Raw genomic sequence first — 13,729 nt, forward strand, 5'->3', positions numbered from 1 at the left:
CCCTCTTGGTGTGTTACCCGGACCCTGGCGTTCGACAGGATAACCCATCATGTAACGCACTGTGTTTGTCGCGAGGAAGGCCGTGGTCGCACAAGTTCCGTTCTGTACTCTTTCCCGTGATCCGACGCCGGGAGAAGAATATCTGCCAATGAGGGTCGGTGAACGAGTGCGATTGGTAGGTTTCGTGTCAACGCTGGGCTTCTCCAGTGCACAGTTAAAAAGGGCCGTTCCTGTGACGCCGACTGTGGCACGCAGTGCCCGTGAAAATCTGGTAAATATCTTTTTGCATAAACAAAGCACGCACAACTCGAGCGAGGAAGAACTTGAGATCGCCAATGCGAGTCCCGAGGAGTATTGGCGGTAGAGAAACGCAAGATCTGAGACAGATTGCACCGGGATTTACCACAGTCATCTTATTCACTGACTTATTCCTTTTCATATCGCATAATTACAGGATGCAAGTTGCCACTATACACTACTCAATAGAACATTCATCCATGATCCATGCCACCTCGTCTCCCTCCACGCCGTTGTGCTACCCCAATACTACAACCTACCATGCCACCCGGCCGCCGGTTGGCCCCGACAAGCTCGTCGGCATCCAAGATGCCCGTCAACCCGTTCCCGGCCAAAAGCTACAATTGCCGGTTTCCCGGAAAGGAAGAAGCGCCATGTCCTCCTGGATCACAACTCACTCCACTGCCCACGTTCTAATCAGCCTAAGGGACGATCTCATGTGTCAGCTCCACTCCACCGCCCGTGCCGTGGTGTAGTGGTCTAGGCGTCTCGCCGCGTGGCCGCCCCCGCGCATGCTGCAAGAACTTGACCTCTTGAATTTTTCATATTTTTTTGTTCTTTTGGCCGGTTCGTGCTGGTCCGCGGCCATTGCGGTGCCGGTGCGCGCGTCAATCGAGTGGGTAGCATGTGTCCTCACCTCCGGTGTTCCAGAGGAAGTGCGCGTAGGCGGCGGCATGGTGCGAGTTGCCGGGGTCGGCCGCGATGGCCTCCTGGTAGGTGTCCTCCGCGCCGGCGAGGTCGTTCCGCGCCTTCCACAGGAAGGTCGCGTACCGGCTCAGCGCCTCCGCGTCCGCTGGCTCCGCGCGCACCGCCCTCTCGAAGTAGTGCTCCGCCCTGCCATGATGAAACGAAAGTTAGTAGTGTACATCAATAGTAGGGTTGTCTTGCCAATTCGTCGAACTGTTAGTGGGCGTGGACGAGGGGACCTACCGGTCGTGATCGTTCTGCACAAGGTAGAGGAACTGCGCGAAGTTGGCGAGGATGAGCGAGTTGTTCGGCTCAACGTCCACAGCCTGCTTGTACCGCTGCTGCGTCCGCGCGTGCTCGGCGTGGTCCTCCGTCTCCAGCTCCGCCTCCACCGGCGCGACGAGGCTTCCCAACACGTCCGGGTCGCTCAGCTCCTCGGCGCGCGCGCTGGCCTGCATTCTCGAGGCCCCCGCGACCATCATTTCCCAAATGGCCTGCTCGTCCGCGTCCGCAGCGTCGGGCACGACATCTCCTGCGCCCGTCCCCGCCGGCGTCGACGGTTCCTGCGGTGCCACGCGGCTTAGCCGATAGAGGAACTCATCGGAACGGCCGTCGCCGGTGGGGCCGGAGACGGGCCGCACCTTGCCGCCACCGCCGCTGCTCCCGCCGACCGAGGCCGTCCGGCCAAAGGAGAACGTCTTCACCGAAGCCGCGTCGAACCGCGGGCCGGATGGTTCCGCGTGCTGGGTGTCGACCACCGCGACGGCGGGCGGAGGAGGCTGGATTGTGGCTGCGGCGGCGGCGACACTGTTGCCCATCGAGTGGACGGTGAAGTTGGCGAGGAGAAGCATGAGGGAGACCATGAGCGTCGGTGTGCCGGCGAAGATGTGCTGGAAGAGCCACACGAAGGAGGCGTGCATCTCGCCCTGCACGCGCGCCAGGACGCCCTGCAGGTCGTCGAAGAGCAGCGCGTCGCGCATCTGCTGCAGCGCGAAGCTCTGCAGCTCCCGCACGATGAACACCATCCACGAGAAGGCACGGCCCACCGACTCACCGGCGGAGCCCAGCAGCCGCTCGTCCCACCGTGACTGCCGCGCCACCTGCCGCTGCTGCTGCTGTTGCTGCTTCTTCCGCTTTAGCATCCGCAGCGACAGCGGCATCCCGACGCTGCTCGCGCTCCGCTCCACGCTCGCGGGCCACTCGCACCCCGCGGCACCCGCCGTCTGCACCCCCGCCGCCGCTGCGAGCTCCTCGACCCTCCTCAAGAACTCCGCATCTCCTCCTCCCATGCCATCCAAGCTGGCGCTCAGAGCGCACCTCGCGGGCGTCCGCATCGGGCACCACCGCACCGCTACACCGCCTCCCCAATTAACGGGTGACCCGGATCTCACGAGCCCGGCGCTGCCGCCGCCGAGGAAGGCGGGCAGTGGCCGCGAAGACGTCGACGGCGACGGCGACGACGCCGCGTAGCAGCGCGCGCACGGCGATGGTGCGACGACTGCTACCTGGAAGCCCATGGCCTTCCTGTCCCTTCCTTGTGGTGGCGCACGAGCGCCCCCGGCCGCACGGGGATATGTGGAAATATCAGGAGGCTGGCTCAATGCGAGGAAAAGAAGGCTAAGCGTTGGGGGCTTTAATTAAGGATCCGGAGGGGCGTCTGGTCAGCCTCCCCGCGCCAGGCTGCTCGTGAACCGGTCTAGTGGTGCGCTGCCACACGGTCTAGTGTGTACAGATTTTTTATTTATTTTTTCACGCTTCCTATAGGTCGTGTCTGCTTTTGCATTGTCTTTAAGCGATGGTGTGCACATGCTAGATCATAGGCTGAATAATTAGTTTGAATAATAACATCGATAGAATAAAGAGATTTTGTATAATAATATTAGGATAATATTTATGAGATTTAGTATAATAATATTATGATAATATTTATGAGTTGCTAAGATACTGTTTAGATATGCTTATACATTAGTGTTAGTGTAGATATGATGTAATATACTCATGTGAGTAGTGTTGCTTGAAGGTGAATGTGATCGATGACGGATCGACGAACTAAGTTCAGGAAGGAACTAAGGTTCGGTGACTTGGTTCAGGAAGAACTGGGGATGTAATGATCGATGATGTCATGCGGGATGGTCAGGCTAGAGGACAATGTACATGAAGACAATGTTGCGGGTGTACGACTATGTGCGTTGCGGGAGTGCAAACGAGCGCTAGGTCGTGGGTAACTAGATGATGTATTATAATGATGGAGTCGTTCGAGTACATAGCTAGGTCATGCCGTGGTCTCGCAGGTTGAAAAGTCTAGTCTCACAAAGAATTGAGTGAGAGTCGGAGTCAAACTCAAGCACGAGTTGGATTCAGTTATAGCTGGACGTGTTTCGATATAATTTGTGTCCAGATAGGATACGACCAAATTGTTTACAAGTAAAGGACAGTTTGGATGGCTATATATTGAGAGGGTCTCGGTCAGGATAATGAGTACCAAGAATGAGAACATACTTAGATAACTTAGACTTTGATCTAAGGAGTAGATCTATATATGGTTTGGAATTTTATGAAAATCCTTATTAGATGCTTTGGAGAGGCATCTTGTAAACTCATCTATATAATGAAAATCAAGTTTCGTAAGTTGATGAGTTGCTAATTCAGAAATTTTCTTTTTGTTCTATATTCTGCATACTTGGTTTTGGTTTTCGATTAATCTCGTGTTTCTATCAAGTGTCATCTTGATTTAATCTATCTAAAACCTTACTAGAATATCTAGTGTATGGTCTGAGAAAATTTTGAGTGGGTTTTGTTTGCTCTCGAGTAGCTTTTTTGGTCAACTCGATTCTGGTTGATATAATCTACTTCAACTAGGTATAATTTTTTATCCACATATCCGATCAACTCGATTCTTGTTGGGTTAGTTTCATATTTGAATCTAGTTTCAGCTATTCCAATTTGAGGGCAATCGGACTAGCGGATCTTCCTCTACATTATTTTTACTAGAGCATGTATAATCTATTTCAAGTGGAATACCGAGTTTAAATAATTTTTGATTTAGATGAATTAATCTTTGAATTTGGTATGTAGAGTTGATATGATGCCTTTGAGAAGTGGCACGTTTGTCCGCTACAAGTCAAAATTATCACCGTTGCTTGGATCCACAAAGTGGACGCAACGAAAGCTCTAAGGCGATACTCGGTAGCTGTTCTTTTCTTCAAGTTCAGGTTCACCAAGTCAAGCCCTGCTCTCTTCCTCGCATAGGCTCAACTAGGTGGGGGGCATTTGTGCGACGTCGTTTTGTCGTATCTATATGCGCGACCCCCATGTGCGTATACATAAAAGAAAAAGGAGAAAAGAAAAGAAAAGAAAAAGAGAGAAAAAAAAAGAGGCAACCCGACCGGCCTATTGGGCCACCCCGGTCTTTCTTCCCCCTTCTTTCTCCCCCGGCCGCATGGCCCAGCCCAGTTGGCCCGATCGCCCCTCCTTATCCCATCGCCCGCCTACCCTAGAAGTGTCGGCTATCTCCTGTGCTTCTTCCTCGCGTGCACCATTCGCCCCTCTCCCTCGCACGTGCCACCGACTGAACCAGCCCGCTTCTCCCCCCGCTCTCTCCTCTCCCCTTTCTCTGTGCTCCTCTGTGAGGAACCGTCCAAATGGAATTCTAATTAATCATCAGGAGGATCATTATTCACAATCACAACCTCGACGATTAATCAGAATACCATTCCGGTAGTCCCGGCACGTGTTTTGTGCCCAGGATCGGAACACATGCCTTCCAACTCAAATATCCCAACACAGTTTAATAGAGAGCAAGTAATTAAACTGAATTACAATTATTAAACATGCAACTGCTTACACAATTTACAACAAAAGAGGAACAACAACAACTACGCAGCGGAAGAGAAACCTATACAACAAAAGAGTATGAAGCCGGATGCCCTTAGGCTCCATACCAAAAGCGCCGGAGTTTGGAGTAGAATGTGCTACCCCTGCCCGCCACCCGGATCGGCAGGCAAAAAGTAGCCGAAAACTGCCTCTTCCTCGCCGACCTGTGAACCTGAAAGCAACTTAAGGGCAGCACCCTTAGTACGAAGGTACTAGCAAGCCTGACACAGGATGAGTATATATATATTCTCGACTCCAAGGATCATGCATTTAAAGCTGTAGCAAGGATTAAGACATGTTTAAGTTCATTAAGCGGTAAGCAACCTAGACTCTAGGTGTAAGCAACTAACTTAACCAACCACCAACTCAAACCCTGCCAACCAACTGACCATAACAGATATGTAAACAACAAGTGTATAAAAGTAAACCAATACCACCAAATCACCGACCACAAACTGACCAAACCACCCAATCCAACCATGCCACAACCCACATCGAAACTCTACGACCAAAATATGGTCGCTCGGTGGAGATAAGCGATAGCGATGCTCATGACCGAGAGCGCGGCAGTTCGAACTGATTATACACCCTGCAGGGGGATACTCCTGGACCCACACGACACAGGGACCATACGGCTTGTGCCACCCGCTAAGATGCGCACAAGGGGGTACCCGTGACAACCTTTCCCAACCAGGCCCAACCATGTGGATCAACCATAGCTCGGCGAGACGGTATTAGAACTACTCCTCGAGCAAACTAATACCGCTAAAAGCCCGGACTCAAACCGGACTCACACCGTCTATGACGAGGCCCACATGACCACGTCTGCGAAGGTAATCGGCTCGCCTACCATTATATCAGCATGTGGTGAGTAAGGTATGTGCTAAAGCCGACTACACCGATGATCGGTGCTTAACCGGTGCAAGCGGTCTACGGTGTCCGGGTTCCCTCCCCGAACTGCCTGAGGACTCCTCGTGAGCAGATGACACCCCTAACACCGCCCACACCTCGTCTCAACTCACCACTCACCAAACCGACTCATCATCAACACAACCATAAGTGTGAACAAGTAATAAGTCCTAGGCTCGCGACAACGGTGGACGCCGTCGTCGACTTCTACCGGAAAGCCTAAGTACCACTAAGCATAGCGAACTAAAATTAGACCGCGACGACACCACTAGGCTCCAATGGAATAACTCATGACACGTGACCGAAATGGAAGAATGCATAGGCATAGGTTCTACCCAACTCGGAACCTGACACATGCAATGTATACATAAGCGTAGATAACATATTAGATTTTCAAGTAGACATAGTGCAATATGATAGATGCTTGCCTTGCTGCCCTAGCTGCTGCTCACAGCTACCCGAGTCACGATCACCACTGCGGGAACCTCCGGGTACAGCCCCGTTCGCCTCGTTCGCCGGGTCAAAGTTCCCTAAAAGAATCACGCATGCAATGTAATGAATATGAATGACATGCAATGAAAGATGCTTCACTGTAAGACAGCAGCGGAGATGCAATGCACTTATGCCATGAGTTAAAAGCCTGAAGGATTTCCTTATTTGAATTATTGTTTAACATTTAACAACTTATTAATCCTCAGTAAGCATTTCATAAACCCTAGCATTTTTAATGAACATGGCATAGTTTAACAAGATTAACAGAATTTGATTTACCAATTTTGGACTCATCAAAAATTGTTTATGAATTATTAAAGATTAAACACATTCGTTAATTGAATAAAATTAATTATACCTTTCACAACACCTAGTATTTTTTTTCATGTGCAGAGTATGATAATACAAGGCCAACAAAATTAGATTCATCAATTTTGGAAACACCAAACTTTAATTAGGAATTATCAAAGCCTAGACATAATTTATTAACTCAATAATTCACAGCACATATTTCATGGCCACTGGCATTTTTAATGGACAGATCATGACGCAACAAAACCAACAAAATTGGTTTTAGGAATTTTGGAGCTCTACACAATTTCCTATGCACTTTTCAAGTTTTCAGCCGATTTAACATTAAACAAATATTCTAATTCGCATTTTCCGGAGTTTTCCCGATTAATAAAAATGCCCGAAATACTTTTTGCACACCCGGCCGGTTAGCCACTGAGGCTGACAGTGGGCCCGGTGGGTTTGACCCGGGTCAAAATTGACCCGCGCCCAGTACCCCACGCCGACGGCTCGGGCGACGTCGCCGGCGGCGAACGGCGGTCTGAACGGCCCGGCCGAAGGTGGCAACAGCACCAGCACGAGCACGTGGTCACGGTGGGGGTACATGTCGACGCCGGCGATGGCCGGAGCACGGCGATCGGCGGCGAGGGGCAAAACCAATCCGGCGGCGGCACGGCTTTGACGCGCCGAAGGCGAACGGCGACGCAACAGACTCGGGTGAGGGCAGCTATAGCTTCTACGAGGGCGCGTGGACCAAATGGCGCGGCCCAACGCTGAAGAACTCGACGGTGGCACGGCCGGCGGCGAGAGCTATGGCGCGGCGGCAGCCGGTCGTCGCGGACTCACGCGCCAGCGACGGGACGGAGGGAAAGCGGCATGCGCAAAAGGCGTACAGGAGTATGGGGAAGCTCACCGAGCGCTTCACTGGGCCGAAGAAGCAGCAACGAGGCAGCTCGACGATGAGGTGCGGAGGGAGGCCGCCGGCGCCGAGGAAGACGGCACGAGCTCGCCAAATTCGACCGAGAGGGGAGGGGATTCGCACGGAAATTAGTTGGAGAGGCTCCGACGATCCCTCTTTGCGCTTCTCACGGCTTGAGCTCGAGGGAGCTTGCCGGTGGCGCGTCGGATTTGGCCGGCGGCGCGGCGCAAAGCGGCTCTGCTCTGTGGTGCGCTGGGCGACAGGGAGAGAAAGCGAAGGAGAGAGAGAGGAGCCACGAGAGAGCGTCCAGGGGGGGGGGGGTTAAGGCCGACGACGCATCCACTCGAACGTTCGGCCGGTGACTCGACGGCGTGCTGGGTTTGCCGGCCACCGAAGTCAACAAAGCCAGCACCGCCCTCTGGAAGCAGCGCGGCTGAGTGAGGAGGGAGGATGACAAGCGGGTCCCGCAGGAACAGTAACCGCCAGGCAAAATATCTCCACCACTTTAGCCAACCATTTTGGAGGTCTTACTGTGGTCTAAAATTTGTGGAACAAATTTTGTTGGCTTCTATAAATCATGAACAATCCATTTTACTTTGTTTGACCCAAAAAGCTTGCACCAAACTCAAATGAAAATTCTCCAAAGAGGCAAGCTTTTCAAACTTGTGCTGATTTTTATGCTTTGAAAACAATCCCCAAAAATTCGGAAAAATTCATTTATATTCTCCTCCAGGCACCTACTAATTTCTAAAATTATTTCCAACTCTATGTTGTATAGCAATATTGTGAGTTGCTTAACAACGCATCAACTAATATTGATTTTTACAATTTGTTTAATTGAAAATTGCATGCCTAAAACTGCTCAAAACCAAACAAATGATGCTAATGACGCCCATTAGCACTTAAATATATGTTTTAGAAATTCTGGGCCATGACAAACCTCCCCCCCTAAAAAGAATCTCGTCCCGAGATTCGGTATGAGCCAGAGAGGGGACAATGAGAACGCTGTGATGACTTGGCAGGTTGTCAGACGACACCATGACGCATGAGATGGAATCCAACGCAGATTTTTATTCAATCATAGAGATGAACACATACATGCGAGAGATTCCAAATACGCTATATTACATTGGCATTACAAATTCTCAAAGAACTCAGGATACTCGGAACGAAGCTGATCTTCCCGCTCCCAAGTCGCTTCGGACTCAGAGTGATTTCTCCACTGAATCTTCAAGAACTTGATTGAACTCCACCGCGTCTTGCGCTCGGTTTCACCCAAGATTCGCATCGGTTTCTCACAATATGTCAAGTCCGGTTGCAATTCTTCTGGCGCAACATCAACTACATCAGTCGGGACTCGGAGACACTTCTTGAGTTGTGAGACATGAAACACATTATGCACCGCGGAGAGGGACGACGGCAACTCTAATTGATATGCAACCTCTCCACGCCGAGCTAGAATCTGAAACGGTCCAACATACCGAGGCGCCAGTTTGCCTCGGACTTGGAATCGACGAACGCCTTTGAGAGGTGAGACCTTCAAGTACACATGATCCCCCACCTCAAATGTGAGCTCCCGGCGACGTCGATCTGCATAGCTCTTCTGCCTAGACTGGGCCGTGAGAATACTCTTGCGGATATTCTGAACATGGTCTTCTGCCTCCTTGACCAAATCCGGACCTAGAAAAGCCCGTTCACCGGATTCGGACCAATTCAGTGGCGTACGGCACCTCCGACCATAAAGGGCCTCAAATGGCGCCATCTCTATACTAGCCTGGAAACTGTTGTTATATGAAAATTCCGCAAACGGCAGGCATATGTCCCACTTCTTCCCATAAGTGAGCACACAAGCACGGAGCATATCTTCGAGAATCTGATTTACCCTCTCCGTCTGACCATCCGTCTGTGGGTGATACGCCGTGCTGTGGAACAACTCAGTCTCCATAGCCTCTTGGAAATTTCTCCAGAAATGAGAAGTAAACTGTGTACCTCGATCCGAGATGATCTTCTTCGGCACCGCATGGAGGCAAACAATTCTAGTGAGGTACAACTCCGCATACTGCTTAGCAGAATAAGTGGTTCTGACAGGAAGGAAGTGTGCGGACTTTGTCAACCGGTCCACGATGACCCAAATAGAGTCATACCCACTCGAAGTCTTCGGCAAGCCTGTAATGAAATCCATCCCAACTTCCTCCCACTTCCAAGATGGAATGGGCAAAGGCTGGAGTGTGCCGGCAGGCTTGATGTGTTCAGCCTTCACCCTTCGGCAGACGTCGCACTCAGACACATACCTAGCAATCTCCCGCTTCATGCGAGTCCACCAGAAACGGGGTTTCAAATCCTGATACATCTTCGTACTGCCCGGGTGAATGGACAGCAACGAATCGTGAGCCTCATCAAAGATCTTCTTCCTTAGCGCCTCGACCCTCGGAACCACTAGACGGTTCCCAAACCAGATAACGCCCTGATTATCCTCAGTAAAACACAAGGCCTGCCCGATCTTCCTCTTCTCTCGAATTCGGGCCATACCCTTATCATCCCGCTGAGCAGCCTTAATTTCATCAATGAGCGTGGACTTGATTTCAAGATTTGCAATAAAACCGTCTGACACCATATCAAGCCCAAGACGCCGGAACTCATCACACAACGTGGAATCCATCGGCGAGGCTACAAGACAGTGACAATGAGCCTTTCGACTCAAAGCATCGGCGACCACATTCGCCTTGCCTGGATGGTAGTGAACCTCCAGCTCGTAGTCTTTGATCAACTCGAGCCATCTTCGCTGCCGCATGTTCAAATCCGCCTGCGTGAAAATGTACTTCAAACTCTTATGATCCGTGTAGATACGGCACAAATTGCCCATCAAGTAGTGGCGCCACATCTTCAGAGCGTGCACGACAGCTGCAAGTTCAAGATCATGTGTCGGGTAGTTTTCCTCATGACGCTTCAACTGTCGGGATGCATATGCAATGACTCGGTCCTCCTGCATCAAAACACAGCCAAGACCGATGCCGGACGCGTCGCAATACACATCAAACCCTCTGGTCACATCAGGCTGAGCAAGCACCGGGGCGGTCGTGAGCAGCTTCTTCAATGTTTGGAAGGCAGACTCACAGGCATCTGACCAATCAAACACGCTGCCTTGCTTCAACAACTCGGTCATTGGCTTCGCAACCTTGGAGAAGTTCTCGATGAACCGGCGGTAATAGCCCGCAAGTCCAAGAAAACTCCGGATCTCACTGACGTTCTGGGGTTGAACCCAGTCGAGCACATCCTGCACCTTGCTCGGGTCAACTGCCACCCCGTTCTCTGATAGAACATGTCCCAGAAAGGCCACCTTCCTGAGCCAGAACTCACACTTGCTGAACTTGGCGTACAGCTGATGCTCTCGGAGTCTGCCCAGAACAACCCGAAGATGCCCAATGTGTTCTTGCTCAGTCTTGGAGTATATCAGAATGTCGTCGATGAAAACAATGACAAACTTGTCCAATTCCTCCATGAACACCGAGTTCATGAGATACATAAAGAAAGCCGGCGCATTAGTCAAGCCAAACGACATAACGGTGAACTCATACAAGCCGTATCGAGTAGAGAACGCTGTCTTTGGAATATCCTCTGGCCGAACCTTAATTTGATGATAGCCCAGCCTCAAGTCAATCTTTGAGAAGACTCGGGCTCCCGTCAACTGATCAAACAAGATGTCAATCCTAGGAAGCGGATACACATTCTTCACCGTGACTGCATTCAGCGGACGGTAATCGACACACATCCTGAGAGTGTCATCTTTCTTCTTCACAAATAAAGCTGAGCATCCCCAAGGTGAGGAACTCGGACGAATGAAACCCTTTGCTAGCAGCTCATGAATCTGCTTCTTCAGCTCAACTAGCTCAATTTGCGACATCTTGTACATCTTCTTCGAAACCGGGGCCGCACCGGGTACGAGATCAATAGAGAACTCCACTGCCCTGCCAGGAGGCATTCCAGGCAACTCATCTGGAAAGACATCTGGAAATTCCCACACCACAGGAATGGTCTCCATAATCCTAGTGGGGGCAGCCTTTATGGTGAACAGGCAGGACTTGACACCCTTCAGCTTCAACTGAATACGAGTGCCGGACAGACCATCGAGGGTGACGGTCCGCCGAGCACAGTCCAACACAGCCTTGTTCTTGGAGAGCCAATTCATCCCCAGAATAACATCAATTCCCTTCGAGTTCATTACTAACAGATTAACATAGAAGGGCACTTCGTTGACCATTACCGCCGCTTTATTCACACACTGGTTGATTAGAACTTTGGCCCCCGGGGCGTCTATAAGATACGGTGTGTGGGTAGCACTGACTCTCAACCCACACTTCCAAACATAATCCGAAGATATAAAGGAGTGAGAGGCTCCTGAATCAAACAAAACCACTGCAGAAAAGATGTCAGAGTTGAAACTCATATCCAACGTACCCATCAGGACGGTGTCACCCTCCTGAACCTCGTCGGCGGTAGTATGGCGAGCTCGACCACGCTTGGGAACGTGGGTCGCCTGCGAAGACTGCGGTGCTGACTGAGCCGGCGGTGGTCGTGGGGCACCCACCGCGGCTCCCGGCCTCGGATACGGGCACTCCCTCGAGAAATGGCCGACGCGGCCACAGTTGAAGCACGGACCACCTGAGCCACCGGTCACGCTCACTTGGGAGCCGGCTGGTCGTGCAGCCTGCCCCTGTGGAGCGGAGAACGCAGGACGTGGTACAAACCACATCGGCCGTGGGTAGCCAGCCGACGGCACCTGAGACTGTGGAGGCTGGCTCTCAGTGCGGGCGCGCTGCGAGCTACCGCCCACAGAAGACGAGGAACCCCTCTTCCGCCTCTTCTCCTCTTGGTGGCTCTTATACTTGAGCTCCATCGTGATCGACGTGCTCACCAACTCGTTGAAGTCGACGAACTTATGCGCAGACAACCGGTCCTGCATCTTCGAGTTTAGGCCATTCACGAAGCGGCGCTGCTTGCGCGCATCCGTGCTGACCTCCTCAGTAGCGTATTGTGCAAGGTGGTTGAACACCTGCACGTACTCCATCACCGCTCGACCTCCTTGCTTGAGGTCCTCAAACTCCCGCCTCTTAGCCTCCATGAGACCACTAGGTATGTGAAACGAGCGGAAGGCCTCACGGAACTCCGCCCACGACACGCGGTGATCGGCGGGGTGCATGGCCAGAAAGCCGGACCACCACGCACCCGCCGGGCCCTGAAGCTGATGGGCGGCGAAGAGCGCCTTCTCGTGATCCTCGCAGTGAAGAAGAACGAGCTTCTGCTCGATCGTCCGGAGCCAGTGATCGGCATCCAGAGGATCCTCAGCTCGCGAGAAGACCGGCGGCTGAGTCCGCAAGAAGTCCGAGAAGTCGTCTCGGCGCACGGCTCCACCTCCTCCATGAGGAGCCGCGTTGCGCACGAGAGCCTCCAGGAGCGCTTGGTTCGTCTGGAGGAGAGCTTGATTTGCTTGGCGGTTCTGCTCGATTTGCATGAGCACATCCGCCATGGTCGGCGGTGGAGGAGGGTTGTTCTGACCGGAACCCTCTGGAACCTCCCCACCACGCCGAGTGACAACCATTCTGAAATGCAAACAAAGGGGAAACGTCAAATTCCGACTTAGCACAATGCATTCGCCGGATATATTGTTAGAACCCCGTAACACATGTATAAACATAAATACATGCATGAATGCCATGAAATGATGCATGCTCGAACCTAACTACCGCTTCTTTCTCAATATAAGAGCCGCACCTGCAAACATCAAACCACAGGCAGTTTATAACATCCAGAACGTACCCTTCGCGCTAGAAAGGGTAAGAGCGCGAACGGCCCTTGTACCACATGCCGTACAAGCGACAATCCATACGTCGACAACGATGTATTCACTTCCCGTAGACCCTACGGAACATCTCGTGTAAACGCCACACGAGTAGACGACCATGTCTCCCATCGCATGGTGGATGTTCATACGCTATTGCTAGCGTATTCACTTCCCGTACGGATCACCGTACGGAACATGCCGGGCCCCTGCCTCGCATCCGGCTGAGCCCTCGGTGATTAACCGCCACCGAGCGTCGTACCTTACCTTCCGACGATGCAATGCCGAAGATGCAATGCTCAACATGAATCAATGCAGGGTCGAAAGCAAAACAATGTGGTATAAGACATATAAACGTCACTCATAATACGCATTTTAACTTAGGGGCATAAACGATAGCAGTTTAATACATATTGAACATGAAG

At 51.7% G+C, this 13,729-nt stretch overlaps 1 protein-coding gene across 1 annotated transcript; it reads right to left on the reverse strand.

Moving 5' to 3' along the window:
• Positions 1–378: 378 nt before the first annotated feature.
• On the reverse strand, positions 379–2,592 carry LOC133884739 (uncharacterized). The gene is made up of 3 exons (XM_062324280.1): positions 1,228–2,592; positions 935–1,131; positions 379–812 (listed from the first exon to the last, which is right to left on the reverse strand). Exons 1-3 carry the CDS (start codon positions 2,499–2,501, stop codon positions 778–780), a joined length of 1,506 nt encoding a protein of 501 aa, XP_062180264.1. The 5' UTR covers positions 2,502–2,592; the 3' UTR covers positions 379–777.
• Positions 2,593–13,729: the final 11,137 nt, after the last annotated feature.

Source organism: Phragmites australis, chromosome 11, assembly GCF_958298935.1.
Source record: "Phragmites australis chromosome 11, lpPhrAust1.1, whole genome shotgun sequence".
NCBI lineage: Eukaryota > Viridiplantae > Streptophyta > Magnoliopsida > Poales > Poaceae > Phragmites > Phragmites australis.